Consider the following 25,434-nt stretch of genomic DNA (forward strand, 5'->3'; position numbering starts at 1 on the left):
ATTCTTGTATTTGAACAAATCGTGAATCAGTCTTTCTTCCCCTTTTTAATAGAATCACTGAAAAATTCTTTTAGACGACAATTATTATTGATTATACTTTAAAGAGGCTAATCAATGCAAACATGCCTGAGGATTCCTTATTAGAAAATCTCATCGGTTTGACTACCACCTCGAGCCTCGTAATTTGCATCGGGCAGTGTCATCCGAGAAATTGCTTTAATTACGCGGCAGTCTAGTTAATTCGCTCGACTCGATTCACGCGGCGTCTACACCAAAGAAGAAAGGAGAACCGAGCGTGGGCAAGGGAAAAACGCGAGAAAGAACGGGTCCACAGGGATAATTATGAGTCGTTATGAGAGCGGGGGTGAACATGGGTACACTGCCGCTAAAAAGTGTAGAGTCAGAATTGCGAACAACGTTTCTTGTTAAATTCTGTTACGTATGAATATTTAAGGCAATTGTTACCCTACTATTAAGATAAGACTTGAAAATAGACGAATCCACGAGTACAAGACTTCTGTATTAAAAATCCATGTATATATATAAGTATCCATGTAATATACAAGTATATCCATGTACATATAAGTATCCATGTAATATAATATATAAATATATTTTGAAGTTTTGGTACTTTTTAACGGCAGTGTACGCGCACGAATGAGATCGACGTTTTGAGCGTCGGGTCACCTAATTACTCTCGGTCGCCATGAATTCGAACGCCTCGTTTGCTGCTTGTCCTTACCCATTGTATTTCACGCATTCCCGTGTTCCCAGTTAGTATAATGCGCCGGTTAATTACGACGCGCCTCAGACCACCTTCTTTCCACCGATTCAATCCGATTATAGCATTGAACACGTCGGGATTAAAGGGTTTTCATGATGAATCCTTTCAATTTTCACCCTCGCGTGTGCCTACAATTTTATAAAGAATTAAGTAATCAGTCTCTATTGGATTGGCGAAGCAATTTCGGTTTTTTCATGAATACATGCATAAATACTTCTGAAAATCGGAATTACTTTCTTGCCAGCCCAATATAATAATAGTAATAATGTGCACTTGGATCAGAGTAATAACATGATTTATATCTCCTCTTAAGTAGGTATTACTCTAATCTCTATTAATGGCGACAAATCCAAATTAACTACACCATATGTATAATGCAACAATATCGCGTGTAATGTAGGAACACCTAAAATAAATTTTGAACAGCTTTAGATTTCATTTTTTAATCCAGATTAAAAATGTTCTACTTTACACACGATTTGTAAGCCACTAGAGGCAAAGATCGCGGTAGTTCCTTGATGGAGGAAATACTAGAGGTACGTAACAGTGTCGCGTTTAATGAAAAGCATCATTCCGGGGTTTATTCATGGGACGGTGAACGATCCGAAATTCGTATCAAACGACCGTGATAATTGTCTGTTCGCGGGTGGGCTGCAAAATTACTGGTAGAAACGTAGAGGAGGGCCAATGACAAACTAGTTCCACTAATGAGACGGAGATACCGCGCCGTCTGACTTTTCTAATTATTAACCAGCCGCGTTTGCCTCCGTCGAGACCTGAACGTGAAAACCCGCGCCGAGCGGATGAAACGAAAACAGATAGTTAATTCACAGTGCGCTGGATATGCACTTTGCCTAGCGAAAAAACAAGTTTTAACGGATTGTTGACAGTGGCGTCTTTAAATGTTAAAGTCAGGAAAAGAGCAGCGGAGCTACGAAGCGTGGCATTAAAATGCAACCACGTCTCCGCGTAAAAGAAATGCTATTCAGGTCTCGATGCAATTTCAACGAGGAATAACCAGATTTCCTTTAACCGACTTTCAGAGAAGCGAGCGGCTATTCTCGAAGAAAAATGCTTTGCAATATTTCTGAGTGGCTTTGCTCCGTGTCTGGATTTGCATGAGGATCTTTTAGCAAGAGCTGACGCCAGGATCAATAGCATAAAGGATGTGCCTGTTCTGCTGTTTCAGGTTTAGAATGCGGGGACAGAAAACGCGGTGCTCGTCCGCGGCGAGGCGATGAGAAGGCTGAATGGAGGCCGAGGAAGCCTCAGAGCCCCCTGGGCTCCCTCTGACCGATGTTCCCTCGTACATCGAGATGAACCATAGTCCGCAACCAATCTAAACCGAAAGAGCAAAAGATCCATTCGACCAACGAAACTAGATACACTAACAGATTCTCCTCTACACTGCAACCGAGCAACGTGGCCGACGTTTATAGTTAGCCTAGACGAATTCAAACGGACATAGTTCTACTAATTTTTTAGAACTTACTCTATACTGCAAATTGAACAAGGTGGTCGACTGTACAGTTAGCCTAGCATTCAAACGTAGTTGTTCGACACTTAACACGGCCTGTAACTTCTATCCGGACGCACGAGCTCAACCCTCTTTGATACAACTCACGGATGAGTTCACGGGAGAGTACCTAAAGCAACGAAGGGTAATCGCTTATCAATTCGGAGGATCATTGAAAGGATGGCTGCGCCGGTGATCGAGAAGAAACGATTCTTTTGCCGCGAATGGGCGTTCACCAAGCTGTCTCATTGTCTGGAGCAGAGGCCAGCCTCGAAGACCTGCGGCGTTCTGGTCGTCGGTGGTCCAGGAAGCGGGAAAACTGCGTTCAGCGCGGAATTGGCTTGGCCTTCGGCCGGTGCCAATGCCAGGCACCAAAGGTCTTTAAACAGGAGGCTGCTCGCCAGGCATTTTTGCCAAGCTAGGAGCGAGGCGTCCTTGTCACCAGCCCAGTTCGTCAGATCTCTGGTTGCTCAGCTCCTACAACCCGGTTCCGATGGGATCCACAGGTTGATAAAATTAAGATATAACATACAGTGTTTGGCTACTGATGGGGAAAGATTTTAAGGGACAATTATTCTTTATATTGAATTCACAGTAAAATTCATAATATGATAATTATTGTACAGAGTCTCTTCGAGTTCTCCGATACCAGGAAGCACGACGACGAACGCCACGACGGTGCCATTGTCCTCCAGGGAGATGGTGGCAGAAGCGTACGCGGAGAAGCTGAGAACCGACCCGGAAATACAAGCAGCCCTGCAACCGGATGTCCTCGACAGAGATCCCGACGACGCTTTAAAAAAGGCTTTGCTATTCCCACTGCTGGAGTTGGAACCACCGAAATGTTGCCTGTTCCTGTTGGTCGACTCCATCGACGAGGGACAAACCCTGGATGTCCCGCAGACGGGCACCAGGGACTCGAGGAGGGAGAACGACAACGTCAGTAGGACGATTGCTGAGTTATTAGCCAACCACCATCACCTGTTCCCTCAATGGCTGTTGTTAGTCTGCACCGCTCGGCGACAGAGCAAACCGATCTCCCGGATGTTCAGCGGTTTCCGGAAGATCCCATTGGACGACCTGAGGAAGTCCCTCGTCGTGAGGGACATCCAGCAGTACATCCTAGCGCGGTTAGATCAAGAAGATGCTTTAAGGTACGCGTTTGATAATTTTGAGTACTGACTGAGTAATAAAGAAAACATTTACATGGTACAATGAAATGTGTTAGGTCAGTGCAAAATTTCGTGCTTGATTTTCATTTACAATAGCATTTTAAAGTAGAGGCTTCAACCATTACTTTAAAAGAAAAATCATTGTCTGTCATTGTCAATCATCATGAATTACCATAAGGATCATTAAATCGTAACAGCGTATCAGAAAAACGTTTGATATTCGTGCAGGCAGCACATCTCGCGCGACACGGCCGAGATGCTAAACCAGCTGCACATAAAGAGCAACGGATGTTTCTTGTACCTGGAGAAGGTTCTCGACGGCGTGGCTGAGAATTTCATCGTACTACGGGAAGTGCGCGAGATCCCAGGCACGCTGAACGGTCTTTACCTGTGGCTGTGTCAAAGGCTCTTCAGCCGTAAGCAATTTGCCAAAGTTCAACCCCTCCTAAACGTGATCCTAGCCGCGAAACTGCCGATCACCCAGGAGATCCTCTTCAAGTGCGTGAAGACCGCCTGTCCGAACATCACCATAGACGATTTCAATCGACGCTTGCACCTTCTGCGACGCGTCATCTCCGTTTCCCGGGCCGGCGCCCTGATGCTGTTCCATCACAGCTTCGCGGAGTGGCTGCTCGACGTAAAACACTGCACGCAGAAGTATCTGTGCTCCGCGGTCGAAGGTCACGCGATGCTGGCGGCGTATTATACGCTGCGCGGGCCGGAATTGAACGCCGACGAGATCTGCGTCCTGGGGCAGCATCTCCAGCGGGCGATCACCAGCGTGGCCACGACTAATTGCAATTTAGACGTGCATACGCTTCAGGTGCTCTGGATGATCGGCAGCGGAGCACCGATCGAGGATTGCTACTTAGATAGTTCCGAGTGTATCCTCTGGCCAAGGCAGGAGGTGAAGCTGTTGAAGCTGCTGATCGACGCTGGCGCGAAACCCTCGGAGAAGACCGTCGAGGACGATGCCAGCAAGGATGCTGTTTCTTCTAGTCAAGTAATTTATTTCCCTTTCTTCTTTGTTTGAGTTAAACTGCGAGGCAGTGAGCTTCCAACTATGATTTTAATTCGAAGTTTAGTTTGGATTTATTTGCAAAATTTAGAGTATTTAATTGTCGAACTGTCAATACTGTGCACACAAGAAATATTCATGAACACTTATACTGTAAAAATGAAAATTTACATTTTGCATGTATGTCCAGTGAGTCTAAAATAGTTTCTGGATAGCTGAGCAGTTGCAGACTCGACGATGCATTTTCTTCTAGCATGTTTCTTTCGAACTCTACTTGATTAATAATGGTTCCAATGGGATTTATGTAACGGTCGCGTTGCGGTTTTTTGTGTACAAGGTCTCGCAAGACGTAAGCCCCATGGATGAATCTCCTAGCGAACCATTAACGGAACTGCTCGGCGAAAGCGGGGACATCAATCAAGCTGATTCTTGTGGACGAACAGTGCTGCACACGCTCGCTGCAGACGGTAATGCATCTCTGCTGGAGCTGGCTCTGGCAACATGTCCTCAGGTAAGGATACCCATTTTTAAAATCCAACGTCTTCGTTTATAGAAGCCTCGATTAATCATTGAAACCTCCCTTGGAATTATTATACAATCTTTACGTGATTTGGATATATTTATTTTTAGGCGAAATTAGAAGCTACCGATCGTCACGGTCAAACGCCGTTGAACCTCGCGGCGAGACACGGCTATGCAGATGTGGTGCGGGTTTTGCTAGCCGCTGGGGCTTGTGCCGACCACGCCGATTGCGATGGATGGACAGCCCTCAGGGCTGCTGCCTGGGGTGGCCACACTCAGGTATGAAAACAAGAATACCAGTCATCTAACAATCATCTTTGCATAAAATTCGATCAGTAGAGTCACGCTCAAGGCGAGGTATCGTTTGACATAGTAAATTTCACGCTTGATTAACGTATCCCAATGTTTACTGAGGTTTGTAAGTATTGATACGAGGAGGCGAGAATAAAAACGGTGAAATGAAAATACTGTAGGTAGTGGAAATGCTGTTGGAGCACGGGGCGATGGTGGATTGCGCGGACTGGGATCAACGGACCGCGCTGAGGGCAGCCGCTTGGGGCGGCCACGAGGACATCGTTAAAGCCCTGTTGCAGCACGGTGCCGACGTCAACAGAACTGATGACGAGGGTAGAACCGCGTTGATCGCCGCCGCCTACATGGGCCACAGCGAAATCGTCGAACACCTCCTAGACTTCGGCGCGGAGATCAATCACGCCGATAACGACGGGAGGACTGCGCTCAGCGTCGCGGCTCTCTGCGTCCCGTCCAATCACGGCTACGCAAAAGTTAGTTTCCGTGGACAGACGACGCCGGGATGCTTGCGAGATTCATTGTTATACTAACAGACCCCCGAACGCGAATACTCTCTACCTCTGTCGTTGCGTATACTAACGAGCAACCCTTGCACTTTGCAAGCGTTCAGTTCGCTGAATATCATTCTATTTCACCCCATCTCTGTTTCACCTAAATCTCAGTTTAGTTAAATTCTGAAGTAGTTACAGCAAATCGCAACTGTATGTATGATCTTTTTTTTTTAAGGACGTGTTTGAATTTTCTGCCACAGGTGGTTACTATCCTGTTGGAAAGAGGGGCTGCCGTCGATCACCAGGATAAGGATGGCATGACGCCGTTGCTTGTGGCTGCGTTCGAGGGACACAGGGACGTTTGCGAATTACTATTGGAATACGAAGCGGATGTGGACCATTGCGACGCTACTGGCCGTACACCTCTGTGGGCAGCTGCCAGCATGGGTCACGGAACGGTGGTCGCCCTGCTATTATTCTGGGGCTGTTACGTTGACAGCATCGATAACGAAGGCAGGACCGTTCTCAGTGTGGCTGCTGCCCAAGGTGGCACCGACGTTGTCAAACAACTGTTAGACAGAGGTACATAGTCCCTTTTCTATATTAAATGGGAATTTAATGTTTATTTTATTGAGGGTGTTTTGTATTTTAGGCTTGGATGAACAACATAGGGACAATTCTGGTTGGACGCCGTTGCACTATGCGGCGTTTGAAGGCCACATCGATGTCTGCGAAGCGTTGCTAGAAGCTGGCGCAAAGATCGATGAGACAGACAACGACGGGAAAGGTGCCCTGATGTTGGCCGCGCAAGAGGGCCACGCCGCGTTGGTCGAGAGACTCCTGGAGCAGCACAGCGCGCCCATCGACCAACACGCTCACGATGGAAAGACTGCTCTCAGGTAATCTAACTCGTATTTTAATTTTAATTAAATATATTCTTAACTATTTAAAAAAAATTTGTAGACTCGCCGCTTTAGAGGGCCATTACGACACAGTCCGAGTATTGTTAGCCCACAACGCGGACGTGAACGCAAAAGACGCAGATGGCAGGAGCACTCTTTACATCCTCGCGTTGGAGAACAGGCTGGCGATGGCACGATTCTTATTGGAACATGCGCGGGCAGACGTTGAAAGCCGAGATTCCGAAGTAAATAAATTTTTTCTCATTTTTAGTTTCAATATACATCTGACTCTCCTTTTACACGGTGAAATTCTGAATAAATCATTTTAAAAAATCGTGTTAATGAAAACCGTGTAACTTTAAAATCGTGTAAAAAATAGCGTCTGAAAAGGCAAGTGTATAATTAAATTTATTATTTTACAGGGTCGAACTCCTCTGCACGTGAGCGCTTGGCAAGGGCACGTCGAGATGGTGGCCTTGCTGCTGACGGAAGGTGGTGCTAGCGTGAACGCTTGTGACAACGAAAACAGAACACCTCTGCACTCCGCTGCCTGGCAAGGACACGCTGCCATCGTCAGATTGCTCTTGGAACACGGAGCTACTCCTGATCACACTTGTAATCAGGGAGCAACAGCTCTAGGTAAGGTGTAATCTATATTTCTGTAATTAGATATAATGTGCGCGACCACGAAATTAATATAATATAATATTGGAACAGGTATTGCCGCACAAGAAGGTCACGAACACTGCGTAAGAGCACTTTTAAATCACGGTGCTGATCCCAGCCACTCCGATCACTGCGGCCGGAATGCTATAAAAGTGGCAGCGAAAAGCGGGCACGACACAGTAGTCAGGCTGCTCGAGGAACATTCGGCTAACCAACGAAGCCTCAGACCTGGCATTAACGGAGGTTCGTTTGTTTATCAATAGTTTTAAATATGTTCGTTGTCCATTTTATTACGCTGATAATCGTAACACAGGTGGAAGTAGCAGCGCTACATCGGTAACATCGAATTCGACAGCCGAAACAAAACCGTCGTCCGCGATTCTGAACCCGCTGTCTACGCAGTACAGTCCGGCAGAGTCACCGGACTCGACGAAGAGGAGGAGCTGCGTGTCCCTCGGCAACAATTCGAGCAACAGCAAGTCCAGCAGTAATCTGACCGGAAGTACAAAGAGTGACCAAGGGAAATTCAACCAGAACTCGATGGTGAATCAGGTAATAAAAGTAGGTAACAAACAATTTGTCCCTAATGCTTTTTCAATTAACTCTGCGTAATTTGAAGAGCCAGAGCTCTCCGATACCACTTCCAATCGGTGCTCATCACTCGATAGTTTCTTTATCTGATTGCATGCTTTTGTTCGTTCTGTTTCATGCACACGTGTACAGATCGTTTTCTTTACAAGTACCACTCTGCATACGAGAATTAAAAAAAAACGATTCAGAATTTGAACGTAGATTCGGGCTAAACGGCGTGTTCAGCCATCGCTTGGAACAAATTTTTAGAGCCGTCTCTTAAAATTTCTCCCAAAGCCGAAGCTCTACACGCGCTACAAATTCGATTCTATCTCACTGCTATAATTTTAGACACCATTATCTTTCACGCAACAACTACAACAATGCTCGAGGGGAGCGAAGAGTCGGCCGCTCAGCAAACTTTTGTCGCCGCTGAAGAGCGAGCCACAGAGCCCTATCTACGCCTCGCCGCCTCATTCGCCGTTAAGCGACAGCCTGATTCCGTATTCGCCGACAAACACTAGTCCACCGAGTGCTCAGACCGCGGCCAACGTCATACAAAGTCAGCTAGGGGTGTCATTGCTATCCGGTAATCAGAATATGCCGTACAAAGCACAGATCGGAGGGTACAACCACACGTCTGCCATTTACGAACCGATTAATATAAAAACTGAGATCATCGATAAGAACGACATTAGCAAACCATTCGAATTGACGAACGAGATGTTGGGTCTGAAGGATAAAAAGAACAGACTTGAGGACAAAAGGAATTCGGCCGATACTCACTTCACCAGAGACACGCACATGAGGATAATATTGGGGAACAGCGGTGCTGGTGTTGGCAGAAGCGTGAAACATGCCTCTGACCACACACCTGCCAGGTAATTATAAAATTAATCGTGTTTCGAAAGATATTTCTTTCTTCATTTTTCTGTTACCTCTTAACCCCTTGAACGGAAATAACGAGTCCAGCTCGTCATAAACTTTCCTCTTTTTCAAGTGCTGACTGAAAATAAATTGTCGTTCAAGGGGTTAAGAATTGAGAGGCGTACTTGTTTTTCAAATAGAGGAACTTTCTGTTGCAGCGCGAGCAATGCAAAACCAAAGCGTAATGGCTTGGTTTCCAACCCAGCCATGAGATTAGTAGCAGGTGTTAGGAACGGAATTGAGAACGCGACTAATAGGAATAAGCCTATTACTACGCGGGTAAACGGATTTCAATGGAAGGCGGAGGCACGAAAGGAAACACCTTTGTAGGGACAGGTATTGACACAAATTTCACTATACAGGGGGAAAAGGCCACGCATATTGTGTAAAGAATAATTCACTCGATGAAACAGCTCGTTTAAGATTGTACAAATGATCATAGAACAATACTTACTTTTCTTTACGATGCACCACAAACTTCATGCTTTATGAATATATATAATTACAATTTTACAGTCGTACACTTTAGTGTTAGAATTGAAATATATTCATCCTTTATTTTAATTCGACTTTCATTTGAATGACGAATCTGTTTAAGTTCTCCTTTTTATGATATACATATCTATTTACGATTTGTAAGGAAATATAGAAGTAGCTGATCCTCATGCACTGTAACTACAGTGTCCAGTTTTGGAAGTGGTATCAGTAGATTTTGTATTCCTTCTTACTAAATCGTAACTTACAAATATTTTGCATGACCAGAAATAACGATACACGTGTAACATTAGATTTTTTTTGCGATGAATCTTAGAAATATAGCGAACGGAACAAGTATTTTTAATGTTCTAACAATCTTTTCAGAATAACCGGTCTCGCTAACCCACGTTTAAGTGTGTTCGTGTTGTGTCTAGTTAAATTATCGCTATTACGTAGTAAAATGTAACCATGCCCGAAGGGAACAATGAAGGGTTTAATCGATACGTTGATTTATTTCTGTGACGGCAGGTTCTGTCGTCGGAGACACCTCAACAGGATACCGGGATCCGTTACTGCGGTTGGCGAATCGTAATCACCAAAAAACGGAAGTCAATAAACAAATTTTTCTCTTTTTATTTGAGCAAAATCAAATTACCTCACATGAAGAAGTAAGACGACGAGAAACTTGTAAGAATCGCGATTTGAACTAAAAACATGAAACGCACGAAGGAGGCGAAAATTGCGCAATATACAAGAAGAAAACCAAATATTAAGCAGTATAGAGAAATATTGTAGATTTAGATATGTAAACTTTACAAGACATGACTTTGTATAAATGTAACGTTGAATAAAATTCTCTACTGATCTCACTAATACTTCATATAAACGAAACGATCAAACTGACAACTAATTATCGAAACCTTTTAAGGATTAATTAGTCGTGATTTTAATGGAACAAAAAAAATGCGATATGTTATGAGATTCTTTTTCCTCGGAAGACTGGATGCAGGCGAAATGCATAATGTGATGTATCGATGATTCGAAGGGCGACGCAGACTTGTAAAGATATGTATAAATTATATTAAATGATATATATAAAAAAAACCGTATAGCATGATAATGCGAACTAAGTTACGAATACGTAAATTTATGGCCTGAAGATTAATTTAAAAAAACGTGTGTAAATACACATCCTTCATGTATTGTGCACGATCATATTTATTATATTGTAATAGATGCAAAATAAATAAAAAGCAAACCATCGATGTTACGTCGTTCATTTCTCTGCGTAATGATCGCCGTGTCTTTCTCGGTAGTAAAGTAATTTGACAATAAATTGAACGTGAAAAGAGCATGTAGGTAGAACTACGTCGCGTGTTCTATCGCGTCTGTAAAAGGGTCATAAATGCATCTACTGTCAGAAGATATCTTCCTGAAGGTGATGTCCTCTATCTTTAAGTAATGTACCATCCATACTCCTAACGCTTTACATAATACTGTAGATATCATAAGATCAATTTTCCACATAGTTAATAAAAAGAAATTCTTATCATTCTCAGAGATAAAGAATCCTATCTTTGCTTCTCGTCAAAAGTACTTCTATACATCATTTATATTACAGTAGAGAACACATATAAGCAGAGTAGAACCATTGATACATTTCCAAAATGAATATATTGAGGAGAATACTAAGAGATAAGTTGATATTCAGAACGATTGTCGGGGTGCTTGCTGGTATTTCGTTAGGAATTATTCTTAAAACGTTTACACCTCAACCATGGTCGAAACGCGAAATAATGTATTTAAAATTCCCTGGAGAACTATTCATGAGGATGGTAAATTGCTTGATACTTCCTCTCGTAACGTCTAGCATAGTGAGTGCTACTTGCAACTTGAAGAAATCAGGTAAGTATAAAACTACCACAAGCAATATTATGTTCAATTACTAAATTACATAGGCCAGATCGGAAGAATGGCTTTGTGTTACTACATGACGACAACGACGCTTGGTATAATATTAAGCGTTATACTTGTACAGACAACAAAACCTGGGGAATTGCTTAAAAGCCAAAACGTCGTGTCACATAACACAACCAGATCCTTTATAACACTGGACAGTGTTTTAGATTTATTCAGGTACATTACTTCTTTCGTTTCGTGTCTTCCTTTGTTTAATTTACCGTATTTTATTACAGAAATCTTTTACCGGACAACATAGTGGGCGCATGTTTATTTCAGGTAATGTGTTACCTATATCATTCGTGAATAATTGGAGAACAGAAAATAAGAAAACTATTGTTTCAGTATCAAACATCATTAAGAAAACCAAGTAACGAATGCGGTATGTGATAATAACGATGTACATTAGAAATAACCGACCAGAAAAAATTGAATTACCCTTTCACTTAATATATTTTAGTGTCAATCGAAGAATGGGAAATAGATCATACAAATGTATCAGGAACAAATGTATTAGGATTAGTATTCTTTAGTCTAATCATGGGATTAGCAATCGGAAACATAGAGTCAAAAGGGGAAGCTCTAAAGAGTTTCTTCTTTTCTTTATCAGATGCAATGATGAAAATCATGAATTGGGCAATAATGTAAAGTGAATTATCACATGTAAGAAAAATAATCGATGTATACTACATGCAAATATTCGTATTGTTCAGGATGGTACCCATAAGTGCATTATTTCTAATCGCTGGCAAAATCGTCGAAGTGGAAGACTTCAAGAGTGTAGTGCAACGACTTGGAATTTACATTTTAACAGTGTTCACTGGTTTAATCATACAAGGTCTCATAATACTTCCCCTATTATATTTTATATGTACACGAAAATCTCCATACAATATTATACTTAAACTTGGGCCAGCATTTGTCACAGCGTTTGGTACATCATCAAGGTAAATGACAAACGAAGATATTATACTAATTCTCGTTTTACGGACAAGATTGTAAGCATCGTCAAATTACAATTTAGTACAGCCACGGTTCCAGTAACGATATCGTGCTTAGAACAACTTGGGATACCTTCTAAAGTGTCCAGATTTATCGTGCCAATTGGAGCTACTATTAATATGGACGGTATAGCATTGTACGAAAGTATTGGGGCAATATTTATAATTCAGTTACATGGCTTTCAGTTCTCGTTATTCAAAACTGTAATAATCTGGTTCGTATCTCATATTTTCTTCTCGCCGTTAAGTAAGATACTAAGCTCGTCGACGAGGCTGTGCACAACAATATGAACAAATTTATAGTATTACCTGTACTATATCGTGCATTGGTGCCGCGGGATTACCTAGTGGCGGTTACGTAATGCTTATTATGGTGTTGAACTCCGTCGGGGTACCAGTGGAAGACGTTTCCCTGATCATTGCCATCGATTGGTTTGTGTAAGCACAAATTTTTTTTAATGCCTTACCTGATTTCAAGAGATGTGATGGATGAAAACGTTATTTCACAGAGATCGTTTTCGGACCACGATGAACATTGTGGCCGACGCTTTAGGCGCCGGTATAATAAGTCATTATTACAAGAAAGATAACCAAAACTTTGAACTAGAAGTAGTACAATTGACAATAAACACACGTAATATTTCATAAAATTAAGAACAAATCTTGTTGACTAAGCTATTTATTAATAAAGTGACTATATACTCGAAGCAGATTTTTCTAATTACCTCACTTACACATGAAGTTATCCTAAATCGGATATCGCCACTTAATTATCAGGGAAGTGTTGAGATTTTGACTGGCAGTTATTCAAGTTGGCACTATATAGCTGTTCAGAAAATATACATACGATGTTTCCAGGATTTAATTTGTAACAAAAAATTTCGAATAAATCGCTCTTATTTGGACGGTTAGTTTAAAATCGAGCAGATATATTTTTAAATAGCAGAAGACTCATCTAGTAAAGAACTGGCCGCAAGAACCTAGCCTGACCTAGCCCATCTGACTGAATGCTGACAGCGACTCTCGCGATAGTTTCTAGAAATGAACTGACTATCTATGTGAACGCTGCATGTATAGGAAAAAGATTTCAGAATGGCGACTGTCTTTACTTAGGAGAGTACTTATTCCCGCCCAGGAATCGTGTAATTACCGTGTGTCTTTGAAAAGTTCCATGTGTTTTTCGTCGCCTGTTCACTGAAAATGATAATAGAGAATCCTGATCAATTCAAGGCGTGGCTCACAGCCGTCTTGGAACCACTGTAAGTAGGCCAGCTTGTCCGAGTACGCTCTTAGGTGTATGTGTATGCATTTGATGTTGTAAATGGCCGTACATGTGCTATGCTTTACACCCCATGCAGAATTCTATTTACATGTATTACTCTCCTAGCTCTCCCGAACGATCATCCGTAAATCGTTTCATGCCTACTTTGTATTTATCAATCTCTTGACAACAACGAGCCGAATCACGATACGTCGACTTCATCATCCATTTCGTGTGTATTTTCCACCGAGCACATTTCGAATAATTGACTGCGGGAGGCCAAATTTTATTGTTTCAATCAGCGACACGAATATTTTGCTCAATATCGTGATAAACCTACGCATATTCTTTTCCTAATCCCGTCACATAAACAACTCGACTCGTGACTATCCATTTTCTACTGATTTGTTGACAGTAATGCTTAATTAGAACATTGTTTACCCCCCGGGAAGAATATAACAATCGCCCTTTCCCGTACATCATTCTTATTGTACATATCTTTGTATTAAATTATACAGGAATATTTTCATTAAAAATCAATTCTTAAAAGTATCACCCAGCTTTCTGTACATTATGTGATACTTGATTTGTATTGAATGTGTAATCAACTTCATTTGTTCATTTCTAATTTATTGATTTAGCTAAAGTTGCATTTAGTCGGATATGTACTTGCTGCATGGCTTATGTTTGATAATTATTACTTGAGTGTTAAGTCGAAACAAAGAATGAATGAATATAATGTCTATTATAGCTGTGACGCAGACCCTGCTGCATTAGCAAAATATGTATATGCCCTTGTTAAGAAGGACAAGACATTGGAGGAGTTAAGGGGTGGAATGGTCGAGCAGCTTGATGTATTTTTGCAGCAAGGTAACCTTAAATCCCTGTCGCTTCATAAAACTGTTAAGAAATCGTTTAACAGTGATTGTGTCTGTTCACTTAGAAACAAAAAATTTCGTGGAATTATTATTCAAGACATTGGAAACTCAAGAGTACGTACTTCCACCTCCGAAAAGTGATCCGGACGGTGGTGGGACACCACCTGGTGTGAATCCACCACCGCCTACATTAACCACAGAAAAAGTAACCGAAAGTACAATTCCAATCGCTCCTATAAACGCCAATCCTCCTGCTCCAGTCCAAATGAACGGATCTGCGCCTATGGCTATAGGCAAACGCGAAACGAGAAAATCGGACTCTGATAAAGTCGACAAAGAGAAAGAGAAACGTTCTAGGAGTCGGTAGGTCTTAAACAAACCCTCAAGTATTAAAGTCATCCTAAATTGCTACTTACGATTTGTTTTAGAAGTGGCCGAATGAGATCTCGAACTAGGTCGCGTTCCCGATCGTGGGAAAGGGATAGGCGTAGATCAAGAAGCAGGGAACATATTCGTCGCGACCGAGAACGCGATAGGAGTCGACCGTGGAGAAACGAATCGCCACCAAATACACGACGGCACGACAGAAGGTACGAAACAAAATTCTCGGGAACGATCATCCCTCCTTTACAATATCTAAAGAAAAAATCATTTCACAGGCGGAGCAGAAGTCGTAGTACATCACCGATACGTCCGAGAATACGAGACGGTCCGGACAATCGTGATCACAGGGCTCGATTTAGGAACCGATCTCCGACACCTCTTCGATCTCGATCTCGATCCAGGTCGTTGGATCGTAAGAAGATAGATCGTTCTGATCGAATGGACGTAGACAGGACAGAGAGAATCGAAGGCAGTCCCGGTGGTGGCACTCCGACACAGGATAGCAATCACGGGGACGTGGACATGAGGTTGTCTACTACTAGTCAGTCAATTCAAAGCGTCGTCGCCGTTGCTTCTAATGTTCCAAATAGCCAGCCGGGTTTCCAACCGAAGAGGAGATGTAGAGATTTCGACGGTTCGTATTGACTTCAGTTATTTTATTGACGAAACCAATTAGTTCGCGGAATGAATAAGTATTGATTTGTAGAGAAAGGATATTGCATGAGAGGTGATCTCTGCCCTTATGATCATGGTACGGATCCAGTCGTGTTAGAAGACGTAGCTTTAAGTCGTGTGCTGACCTTCGGTCCGCATAGTGCACAAGCACCAGGAACAGTACCTGTAACAGCAGTACCAGAACCGCCTCCAGGACCCAATGGCAATGCTCCGCCTCAACATCTACCCCTCGCGAGTTTGCCTCCACCGCATTTAAGGAATCAACATCATTCTAACATGGGTAAGCATTCATCAAACATGCTTAATAAGCTCCTAGTAGGACATGATACAGTCTTTGTGTTCGACAGATGCATTCGCTGAATATAATCCCGATGCACCGAGCATGGAGCCGCGAATGCCGTGGGGCAGACACCCACCACCTGGCCCAGGGATCTACGGGAGAGGTCAACGGGAATTGATTAGCGTGCCAGTAATTCCACACACAAACTCGTCCGAGATAACGCATACGCAAACAAATCCGTTAAAGCGTAAACAGGCGTTCGATTTCAATCGCCTCGGACCAAAACAACGAGTGGTACATAATCCGGCTAATTGTTCCCTGGAGTTGAAAAAAGTTCCCCGTAGCTTGAACAACATTACTCAATTGAACAATCACTTCTCGAAGTTCGGTAAAATTGTAAATATCCAAGTTAATTTCGGTGGCGATCCCGAGGGAGCGTTGGTCACCTTCCAGCTGCCAGCTGAAGCTAAGGCCGCATACAGAAGTACAGAGGCTGTGTTGAATAATAGATTTATCAAAGTTTTTTGGCATAACAATGTCAACAATAATGCAGCTGGTAGTGCGATTGAAAATGTGCCACCAGGTGAGTCGATATTCTTATCAAATTTTTCACTTCGTGAACAAGAGTCGAGCGTTTCATTTAACGCGTTCCATTGTTTAGGATGCCGTCCTTCGGTCAAAGAACGGTTAGGTGCTGCTGTGACAACGCCGGCTAAGACAGATGAGAACGAATATATTCCTACTCGTCGTTCAACCGAAGAGCAACAAGTCCCGCAGCCACTGGCTCCGTCATCGCCAAAAGCTGCTACTGTTCCTACTCGGGAGGATAAAGTTCTCGTGATAAAAAAGACTCAAGAGATATTAGCCGCTAAAGAGACGTTAAAGAAGAAACAGGAGGAGAAGCGTAAAGAGGCAATGAAATTGACTGCCGATTTGCGAAAGAGGAAACAAGAACTGTTAGACAAGCATTTGATAGAGCTTCGAGCGTTAATTGAGAAAGCCGAGAAGAACCCGGAACAAAAGGATGCAATTATGGCTACAATTAAAACCATGGAGCAGTCTATCGGCAATCTTCGCAAAGACCTGGCAGCCAACGGCCAGATTGGTGGTGGCAAGACACAGGCGAAATCCAGAGAACAAACCCAGAAAGAGATACTGGACGCGGAATTAGATTTAATGACAGCGCAACAGGAAGGACAAGACGCTGGGGAATTGCAAAAGAGATTAAACGAATTACGTGCGCAGGCAGCTGCGTTGGGTTTAAATGCAGGTTCGGCCATTGGCAGGGGTACAAGATCCAGCAGAGTGATAAGGGGTAGCCACGCGTTATCGTATAGGGGTCGTGGCAGAGGCTTCGCCCACGTTTCGGTAGATCATAGACCTACGAGTCTTTTAGTTTCTGGATATGAAACTGAAGAGAAGGCTGAAGTTTTAGCGCACTTTCAAGTAAGTTACAATTGATAAATCAGATCCTTCTCTCTGTGTTACGTCTGTATCATCTCAATAATGTGTATCGTTTTAGCAATTTGGCGAAATAGTGAATCAAATAGTAGACGATGCGACCCCGTCGATCGTGATCAATTACAAATCAAGAAAGGAAGCCGAGGTAGCTTTAGTCAAAGGACGCACATTTCAAGATAGATTATTGTCCATAACATGGGTGTCCGGGCATCACCTACACCGCGGCGGAGCTGGCAGTAATACGAACTCGTCCGTGCAACTCTCTTCGCGTTCCGAACAGGCGGCGCCCACCACCGAGGAAGATATCGAGTTAGAAGTGAGTTAAACGTTGCTCATTAATGAAGAGTGTATATCCACAGTGTCACGATCTTCCATCCGAACAAAAATCACTTAGCGCGTATACCGTATATAATCATTTTGTTTATGCGTACAGGGTAACGCTGAGGCATTGCTCCTCGAGGAGAACGAGAACGAGGAGGAGGAAGACGAGGACGGTGAATCGCGAAGCTGGCGGCGATAGCAGCGTCGGCTTAACTCGTGACAAAAACTTGGTACCAGCTACAATGACTGTGTAATGATCTGGGCGAATCAATACGTGTCCAGCACCTGCGCCACCGTTGCACTGTCGTTCGACGCATTAAATGCCATGATTTCCATGAAAAAATCTGATTTACGAGCTCATACACGTTCTCATGAGTGTTACACTATTTGTTAATATTATTAAAATATATTACGCGTGCGCATTATGACGGTATTAATAAATGTACCGTGTCGAATGTTATGCGTCGCGAGATAGGAAAAGAGGAAAAAAAACAGCAGATACGCAAGTTTCCAACAAGAACAAAAACTAACCAAATTTATCCCATTATTTGTAGAATAAAATCGCTATGTTTTCTATGGGAAAAACATCTTATTCTGAATTTCGAAGTCCTTCATTCTTTTCGTCTGTAGAATCGCGACTCATCTCTTGTTATTACGTTCGAGAGTTATTACTTTCGAGTGTATATCTACGATGAAAAAAAAAAGGTAGCCAGACTTTTAGATATAATAGGTAGATACTTAATTTTCAGAAATTTTACAATCGAAAGTGAGGAAACTATATTTATAACTTGTAAGATACAAATACAATTTATTATAATAATTACCGCATAAGATTATAGCGTTACAACTCTCCGAAGTAGTGTAATTCGGTTTCTCTCGTTTCTTTCTTTCTCTTTTTTTACTTTCAATTAATGTACCATTTAAAATTGTTCCTGTAATGATGTACAGTGTAATTGTATAATTGTCACAATTTCATTTTAACAAATGTCAATGAAGCTAAGTTGATTAGAATCGAAAAAGAAATAATTATTCGTGCACACACATAACTTTACGCTAGTTATTTCAATATACATGTGTATCGAAGAAAAGTAATATATTAATTGTTACAGAGATACTCTTAACAATTAGTTCTTAAGGTAAGTAAAAAATTTCGCAGTAAATAAAAGAAAAAGAGGAAAAAATCATGTCTCGACATATTTGGCATTTCATTATACATACGAATAAACTTATTTGATACATTTTGAAATCAATTTTTAGTATAAACCTACCTAATGTTTCATTCTTCTAACAGGCCTTAATCTATAAGAACTTTCTTCTTAATTCTATATTTGAACACTATTTACTAAGGCATTTGATTTATCATCTATATTAGATTTTAGATACCTTAATAAGTAATACCCAGAATGCCTTAGTTTTGAAATTCCTGTGAAAGATATTAATTTTTTTCTCCTTTCTCCATGACAAAATTAATGTACATGTATACCTTCACTGGGAAGCTTAAGTACCGAATAATATACTTAAAAATACATTGAGAAGCACATCGGTGAGTGCATGCCAGTTTGAACGAAAGCAGTGTAATTGCACGGAAAGTTAATTGTGTTTTAGATTAAGGGGACAACCAACCAGCCAGCAAACTACCCAATAGTAATTGTGCAACTGGTAGTACGGACAATGGTAAATTCACTGTCGGGCTATGGGCCGAACCGTGATAAGCACCACGTAGGACCCAGCTACCGAGGCCCGCCGACTTGTGAGTAATCGAAAACAGCACGGCTAGTAATATTTCCCGGGGTAACCACCGGGAGCATAAAATCCAACACAAACAGCTAACAAACAGTTGTCCCACGCAAGCTTGAACATAAAAGTACACTAATAGCACAATGAAATAACATCGACCATGCCGCCACTGTATACGAATTTATACGATTTACATCGGACACGTTCATGCGATAAAATGACACGATAATTATTTACAGCCATCAAACATTTATCTGGTTTAAACTTACCGATTAATACGCATAACAGTACATCGATCGCTTGTAAAGACGATGCATCTATTAACACAGCATCGCAGAACCAGTGGTATGCTGTGGCTAATAAGAGACCCTGAGAAAACCACGGTGATTTAAACTTAGGCAAGAAGTCGTACTTCAAAATGTGGACTTGAATCGTGATACCGATGATCAACGGTATGATTGTACTATAAATCGTCTCTTTCACGTTCACACCGACCAGGGGTGGTGTCGATGCTCCTAGCTGACGTAAAAATGATCAACATGCAGCAATTTGAATTCGCATTAAAGAGAGTATCAGATCACTTTACCACGAAGTACAATAGCACAGGAGATATGAATAATCCTCCAAAATGGGAGACTAAAGTTATCACAACACTCGTTGACAAGTCTGCTTGTGCCAATCTGCACAGGACGAAACTGGTATTGAACGGGGGTGGCATGCAGTAAAGCACCTGAAACAAGAAAACAATATAAATGCACTTACTCGTATAATAATTGTTAATGAGATTTTCATTTCTGATCTTTACTTCCATTCCTTTTAAGAGCCACACATTGACATTGGCATAAGTTAAGAAGCATACTCCAAGCCTCATCACGAAAGGCATCAGCACGTATATAAAAATCATTGTAAATACTAGAAGAGAACCATTGGTCAATGTTAAATAAAGCGTCTTGGGATCACAGATTAGGCCTGCTTCTAAGTATGTTAAGGGAACTATAAAATATCGGGTGATAACGTTCCCATTGAGAATACCTGTTATAACAAATTCACATAAAAACAGTAAAAGGACGATAATTACATTATAATATTAATTGCTTATAAATCGATACCGTTTGTTTTACCAAACTGTGGTTTAACAGACGCAAGTATCATGCATAGAAGCATTGATAAAAAGTATCCATATCTGTATAAAATTTCACTTTGTTTTTTCTTCGTTGGGCCATTGTGCACATGAACGTGTTGCATCTTTTACTTAATTTCACACGTGCCTGTAAAAGTTAAACACAGTTTAATACACGTTAAACACTATGAATCATTACATTGTAATATAAATGAAAATCAAATTGATTTATACAATGAGAAACTGTAGATAACAATAAAGGAGATTCAAACCATTTTTGGAAAAATTAGGGGCAACCTGCGTAAGAGCAGATTCAGCCAGTGTTTCATTCTCTTTCTGGATCTCCTTTCAGAGAATCTCATGCACTGTCTCTCCTTCGTGCGTGCATACTTCAATAAAATACTAATGATCCTATTTAAGCATGCTTGAAACATAATTGAATAAAGCAAAAGTATTATTATCTATATATTAACTTCATTCACTTATCAACTATCTTAACTATTATATTCTCTGTCGAACTCGTCGTTTGATAAAATTAAAGGATAGATGCATCTAAATTAAGTAGTATTTATAAGATTCATAAATGCAATCATGTTCTGCTAATAATTTCTATTGTTAAGAGTTTGTGATTCCTATGTCGTGTAAAATAATAGTGCCTTGTGCTAATTAAATTCGGTTTTAATCAATTGTTAGATTATGTATTTACACGTTTATTAAGTTGAGAGATGCTCGAGAAATGGTATTTTAGAAAACGGGGAATCGTTACATGACCGCGAGGGATTGAACTGTTTTCTGAAAATACTTCGGAAACGTTAACAGCGAAAGTTAATATTACAATCTAATATTTAGGTAATTGTTTAAATGTTTATCGTCTACGCAGTACGAACGACGAGTATAACACGAAATTTCTTACTGCATCGTGCGAAAATACCACGAGAATACATCAAAGGAATCTGTTTTCATTTCACATCACGCATGCGTCCGTACAATTTCGCCTGCATTAATTTCATCCTGAATAATAAACAGTTAAATCGGATATCACTGAACATATGCGATTGGAAAAGGCGGGTAACGAAACACGTGCAAAAGAAATTTTTGTTCAAACATTTTATTACAAATTCGCAAGTAGAAATATTACATTTGTTTGTAATNCAGCTCACAGTGCGTGTAAAGGTGGCATATTGCCACAATATCTTGCCACCACAAGTCGGGATCCACCCCACCTGCCACGGCCTCGAAGCTATTAAACAGCTCCATTACATATTGATTATTCACATGCGTGTTTTTTCGTTTTTTCTTACAAAACGTTCGTAAGTTTCATACAATTGGCGAGAACTATGACTAAATACATAACATTGATTCGTAAACGGAGTTACACATTTAGGAGAAATTTTCATCATTCAACATTTTATGAGGTAACAGACCTTATTTAGACAGCCGAATTTACGCACGATATACATAAAAATAAAGAACAAGAAAGACAAGTAGTTTGTAACGCAAACTACAACGAAGAAAGAAACCCTAATGATAATCGAAAATCTTAAGCAATCCAGATATCGTCTTGTAAATAGTAATTACACATCCTACATCTTCGCTCTTATCTGTCTTAAATACAACGTTGAAATGCTGTGACGCGGGAATAAAGAAAAAAATCATCACATATTAGCATGCTCGGTGATGTAATAAGTCTAGGTACAAAAACTTTGATTTTTTTATTAACTAGAAGTCAAAAGGGTTGTACACGACGGGGTTTAATCGGTGTCGAAAGAGGGCTTCTAATCATGATCAATCGTTAGCTTCTGTCATTCCCGAGGGAAGGAAAAAGTGATCAACTTACAAAATTTGAATTTGTCGAACAGGCGAGAATTTGGTATTCACATTTTTATATTAGTAAATAAAATAAGAAACGCTTAATCAGTAGTATTACTGCTTATGCTACGAACGCCGCGGATTATTATACACCAGTACTTTATCCAATATATGTAATTCGAAAACACAAGTGTAAATTGTATAATACCAATTCCAGAGCATGCCAAATATAATAAGTCTATAAAAAAATGTTATAAAAATAATTTGGACTTAAAAAATTTTATTCTCAGATTCACTCCTTTAATCGTTCATGATTTTAAGAGCTATTGTATAAAGAAAGCACAGAGTGAAATTGTAAGTTTCAGGGCTAGGAATCATGCTTGGATGAAGTTCTACAATGGATCTACAATCGGAGAGAAAGATCGTTTAGAACGGTGTACAACATTGATTCGTGCATCATGAATTTAAAAAATCGTCGAGATACAAAGTTTACATCATGCAAATATGTAAAATGTCATCAGTTCATGTTTTCAAGTGGCAGTCTTTCGTCCGAGTATGCGAGAAGCGAAAAATTGTTAGAGCAAAAGATGGATAATACAGAGATTAGTTAATAAGATTAAATACTAAAACAATACACAACACTGAACCGTTATTATATGCAATATATCTATATATAAAAATATAATGTATTTGTAACGATTTCACAGTCCATCGTAGATACTCCCGAACGTTGACCCGAGCAAAGAACGAGAAGAACGGAAGTATAACACAATCATATGCCAAAACATTAGTTAGTAACGTATTTTTCTTTCACACCCTTTGACGTTACGCTCTTGTCATAATACTGTTAGGACTAAAAACTTTTAACAAGAAGAATGAAGGCACGTGAGAAGATGTTTCATACGATTATTCTTGTTGTCTATAAAAAGAAGGAATAAATTTTGTGGTATTCCATATACATAGTAGTCTAATAACGAAAGTAATTATAATTTTTTTTGTCTTATGCACCTACTTTTTATCTTATACATAAAAGAAAATATCGAAACGTAATATACTGTATTACCCATCAGTGAAACCTTTAAAGATTACATGCTTCAGAATTTCTTGTCATTCTGTGTAATGATAATCAATGAAACTTGCCTCCGGGACAGTGACGCGTAAAAACCTTGAAAATATAATATCTTCATCGCTGCAACAGTATTACCCACGGCTATCGTACAATTTCACTCTGTACTGTATCGTACTATCAATTACTGATCATACTTTTTACTTATAAATTAGAATTAATTCATATCACAATGTCAAGGCGCTTAAAAAAGAAAATTAGCTTCCCTTAAGCACCTTTAGTCCTAGTATGACACGAATATAACGTTCAAAAGTTTGTAGTACTATTGCTTCTATTAACTTTTTTACCCACTGTCCGAGATGCCGTTCTAGTTGGCGTAGGTCTCAATTTGTAACCTCCAGCGTTCATCGTGTTATTAATAGCCGCTACGTTCGGGGCAATTGTTTTCAAACATTTAGCTGCTTCTTGTAGCTGTTTCGACAAGATTTCGTTCTTCAACTTTTCCGCGTTCAGTTCCCGCCGAAGCTGAGCTTTGGTTTTGTTTCCAAACGGGCACAGTACTCTGTGCTGTATAAGATTCACCGCCGAGGGCCTCATTTCCGGGTTCGGGTGAATCATCGACTATAAGAAACACAGAACATTCGTTAAATCTAGCCACCAGGATCAACGTGCGAACTACTAAGAATCAACTTACTTTTAAAAGATCGTTTAGGTCGCGACTATAATGTGGCAGCTCTTTCAAGTTTCCATTTCTAATCTCGTGCCATTCGGCGCCATTTTTAGGTAACGCTCCTCCGCCACCAGCTTCATAAACAGTTAAACCGAAAGCAAAAATGTCGGCTTTTGTTAAATGACTAAAATCTTCTCGTAGAATCTCCGTCGGCAAATATCTGCAATCACCCTCTTCGACTTGAGGATTGTTGACGGATGTAACGTGACCGAGATCGCCGATTTTGTACGTTATCTCTTCTTCCACCGTCTCCTCCTCATCGAAGCCATCATCGGCCGAATCGTAATTAACCGCAAGTAGCCTCTTCTCCTTAGAAATAAATATGTTCCCAGGTTTTATGTCCATATGAACTAATTGCATACTGTGAATGTATCTCAAACCCTCGGCGACGTGCAGTAATAATTGTCGTAATTCCACTTCTGTGAAGCGCTTGTTCTCCTTCTCCAAATTGACAATCGCTTCTGCTAAGCTACCACCGTTGCAGTATTCGTTCTGAATAATCATGTGATTATCTTCTGCCCATGCGGAATAATATCTAACAACGTGCTGATGTTTGCCAAGCACGGCGTGAGCGTACACCTCGTTTAGCGCGTTCTTCTCGTTAATACTTCCGGCCACGGGTTTAATACTTTTCTTGATGGCGTAGATGCATCCGTCTAGCCGATTGATGCATTTATACACCGAGCCGAATTCACCCGTCCCGATCAAACCTAGTTCATGGAATTCTTGATGATATCGCGGTATATTCGAATCCTGCAACGCCACGCGTTTCGTTGCCTGTTCTATTTCGTTGTCGGAGTCCTCAGAATCGACGAGGTCGAACTTCGGAATTTCTAGATCTGGGGAACTGAGAAAAAGCATGTTTACTTCAACTATCCGAAACGTTTTACGGCCATATTATACTCACCCATTTAGACTACGTTTGGACCTGGTACGTTTTCTTGCAGTTAATAACATTCCATTTGGCGTGAAAGGATTTACATTGGCAGCTGGTTTCTCATTAGGTTTGTTACAAGGTCTGGGCCTATCTAATGTAAATAACCTAGTGCATTTAGTAGGAAATGGAGTATGTATTGTGCTCTTTTCCATTAACGTCTTTGGAGTAGCTGGCGAGTCGAAGAGGCGTAACGCTCTAACCCTTTTATAAGGTGGACTACATGCCATTGATATCTTTTGGGTGCATGTATTTTCGCGCGATGGGATCTTAATTCTTGACGTTCCTGAAATTTATATTGTGAGGGATCTTTTTGGATTAATACTATTTTCTCATTTATTCTTTTTTCATATCTTTTATGTATTTTTTCTTTTCTCTTATTAAATCTTTTTGTATTCATTTCCCTTCTTCTTGTTTTATATTTTCATCACACAATTCTTTTTTATGCAACTGCTTATCTT

The 25,434-nt window shown here is 40.8% G+C and overlaps 5 protein-coding genes and 1 long non-coding RNA gene across 21 annotated transcripts in view; 3 read left to right on the plus strand and 3 right to left on the minus strand.

Annotated features, from left to right (window-relative positions):
* Positions 1–10,627, plus strand: part of LOC108623296 (ankyrin repeat domain-containing protein 50) — a 53,302-nt gene extending 42,675 nt beyond the window's left edge. Inside the window, exons 3-17 of one of the 5 annotated variants that reach the window (XM_018021706.2) lie at positions 1,974–2,806; positions 2,927–3,454; positions 3,701–4,475; positions 4,828–5,001; positions 5,121–5,291; positions 5,486–5,797; positions 6,076–6,397; positions 6,468–6,714; positions 6,779–6,962; positions 7,140–7,356; positions 7,435–7,626; positions 7,697–7,944; positions 8,305–8,834; positions 9,039–9,216; positions 9,886–9,972. In XM_018021706.2, coding sequence (XP_017877195.1) covers positions 2,481–2,806; positions 2,927–3,454; positions 3,701–4,475; positions 4,828–5,001; positions 5,121–5,291; positions 5,486–5,797; positions 6,076–6,397; positions 6,468–6,714; positions 6,779–6,962; positions 7,140–7,356; positions 7,435–7,626; positions 7,697–7,944; positions 8,305–8,834; positions 9,039–9,210 — 4,398 coding nt within the window. In that variant the 5' untranslated portion in view covers positions 1,974–2,480 and the 3' untranslated portion in view covers positions 9,211–9,216; positions 9,886–9,972. Of the gene's footprint in view, positions 1–1,973; positions 2,807–2,926; positions 3,455–3,700; positions 4,476–4,827; positions 5,002–5,120; positions 5,292–5,485; positions 5,798–6,075; positions 6,398–6,467; positions 6,715–6,778; positions 6,963–7,139; positions 7,357–7,434; positions 7,627–7,696; positions 7,945–8,304; positions 8,839–9,038; positions 9,217–9,885 lie in introns of those variants that run through there. The other 4 variants (XM_018021707.2, XM_018021708.2, XM_018021709.2 and 1 more) reach the window with 4 other exon arrangements.
* Positions 1–12,919, minus strand: part of LOC113464120 (uncharacterized) — a 41,551-nt gene extending 28,632 nt beyond the window's left edge. For 3 of the 5 annotated variants that reach the window (XR_003388942.1, XR_003388944.1, XR_003388943.1), the window contains exons 1-3: positions 12,785–12,919; positions 12,627–12,729; positions 743–912 (exon numbers count right to left, since the gene is read on the minus strand). This is a non-coding gene — a long non-coding RNA (uncharacterized LOC113464120). Of the gene's footprint in view, positions 1–65; positions 913–12,626; positions 12,730–12,784 lie in introns of those variants that run through there. The other 2 variants (XR_003388941.1, XR_003388945.1) reach the window with 2 other exon arrangements.
* On the plus strand, positions 10,705–13,024 carry LOC108623298 (excitatory amino acid transporter 1). 2 transcript variants are annotated; one of them, XM_018021710.2, is made up of 10 exons: positions 10,705–10,815; positions 10,979–11,262; positions 11,316–11,493; positions 11,553–11,595; positions 11,662–11,698; positions 11,777–11,960; positions 12,030–12,263; positions 12,341–12,532; positions 12,621–12,755; positions 12,827–13,024. In XM_018021710.2, exons 2-10 carry the CDS (start codon positions 11,025–11,027, stop codon positions 12,963–12,965), a joined length of 1,380 nt encoding a protein of 459 aa, XP_017877199.1. In that variant the 5' UTR covers positions 10,705–10,815; positions 10,979–11,024; the 3' UTR covers positions 12,966–13,024. The 2 variants fall into 2 exon arrangements, with proteins under 2 accessions (XP_017877199.1, XP_026667933.1); XM_026812132.1 differs by having other exon boundaries at positions 10,712–10,795.
* Positions 13,025–13,231: 207 nt separating this feature from the next.
* swm (Zinc finger protein swm) lies at positions 13,232–18,442 on the plus strand. Its single transcript, XM_018021716.2, has 10 exons — positions 13,232–13,576; positions 14,330–14,448; positions 14,522–14,819; positions 14,885–15,046; positions 15,116–15,474; positions 15,547–15,795; positions 15,863–16,378; positions 16,457–17,241; positions 17,318–17,572; positions 17,690–18,442. The coding sequence occupies exons 1-10, from the start codon at positions 13,518–13,520 to the stop codon at positions 17,774–17,776; spliced, it is 2,889 nt and encodes a 962-aa protein (XP_017877205.1). The 5' UTR covers positions 13,232–13,517; the 3' UTR covers positions 17,777–18,442.
* LOC108623302 (sodium/bile acid cotransporter 7) lies at positions 18,418–21,542 on the minus strand. Of its 7 annotated transcripts, none has more exons than XR_003388940.1 (7): positions 20,707–21,542; positions 20,424–20,582; positions 20,120–20,346; positions 19,901–20,044; positions 19,584–19,833; positions 18,846–19,000; positions 18,418–18,509 (listed from the first exon to the last, which is right to left on the minus strand). XR_003388940.1 is itself a non-coding variant. In XM_026812134.1 (7 exons), exons 3-7 carry the CDS (start codon positions 20,557–20,559, stop codon positions 19,184–19,186), a joined length of 1,002 nt encoding a protein of 333 aa, XP_026667935.1. In that variant the 5' UTR covers positions 20,560–20,582; positions 20,707–20,858; positions 21,348–21,539; the 3' UTR covers positions 18,908–19,183. The 7 variants fall into 7 exon arrangements, 6 of the variants coding, with proteins under 6 accessions (XP_017877208.1, XP_026667935.1, XP_026667934.1 ...); XM_026812134.1 differs by lacking the exon at positions 18,418–18,509 and having other exon boundaries at positions 18,908–19,428; positions 20,707–20,858; positions 21,348–21,539; XM_026812133.1 differs by lacking the exon at positions 18,418–18,509 and having other exon boundaries at positions 18,908–19,428; positions 20,707–20,858; positions 21,141–21,539.
* A 589-nt stretch (positions 21,543–22,131) lies between these two features.
* Positions 22,132–25,434, minus strand: part of LOC108623311 (wee1-like protein kinase 2) — a 5,296-nt gene continuing 1,993 nt past the window's right edge. Inside the window, exons 4-6 of the mRNA XM_018021735.2 lie at positions 24,947–25,259; positions 24,004–24,886; positions 22,132–23,930 (exon numbers count right to left, since the gene is read on the minus strand). Coding sequence (XP_017877224.1) covers positions 23,616–23,930; positions 24,004–24,886; positions 24,947–25,259 — 1,511 coding nt within the window. The 3' untranslated portion in view covers positions 22,132–23,615. The remainder of the gene's footprint in view (positions 23,931–24,003; positions 24,887–24,946; positions 25,260–25,434) is intronic.

The sequence above is a fragment of the Ceratina calcarata genome, unplaced genomic scaffold (genome assembly GCF_001652005.2).
Source record: "Ceratina calcarata isolate Rehan_Ccalc_2016 unplaced genomic scaffold, ASM165200v1 scaffold26.2, whole genome shotgun sequence".
NCBI lineage: Eukaryota > Metazoa > Arthropoda > Insecta > Hymenoptera > Apidae > Ceratina > Ceratina calcarata.

Coding starts and splice junctions, on each gene's coding strand:
- LOC108623298 (XM_018021710.2), top strand. CDS start 11,025: ATGAATATATTGAGGAGAATACTAAGAGATAAGTTGATATTCAGAACG. Junction 11,263..11,315: donor TTGCAACTTGAAGAAATCAG/GTAAGTATAAAA, acceptor TAAATTACATAG/GCCAGATCGGAAGAATGGCT. Junction 12,533..12,620: donor TTCAAAACTGTAATAATCTG/GTTCGTATCTCA, acceptor ACAAATTTATAG/TATTACCTGTACTATATCGT.
- swm (XM_018021716.2), top strand. CDS start 13,518: ATGATAATAGAGAATCCTGATCAATTCAAGGCGTGGCTCACAGCCGTC. Junction 13,577..14,329: donor ACAGCCGTCTTGGAACCACT/GTAAGTAGGCCA, acceptor TGTCTATTATAG/CTGTGACGCAGACCCTGCTG. Junction 17,242..17,317: donor AAGTTTTAGCGCACTTTCAA/GTAAGTTACAAT, acceptor GTATCGTTTTAG/CAATTTGGCGAAATAGTGAA.
- LOC108623302 (XM_026812137.1), bottom strand. CDS start 20,559: ATGCAACACGTTCATGTGCACAATGGCCCAACGAAGAAAAAACAAAGT. Junction 20,347..20,423: donor ACAGTTTGGTAAAACAAACG/GTATCGATTTAT, acceptor TTGTTATAACAG/GTATTCTCAATGGGAACGTT. Junction 20,045..20,119: donor GGCTCTTAAAAGGAATGGAA/GTAAAGATCAGA, acceptor TTCTTGTTTCAG/GTGCTTTACTGCATGCCACC.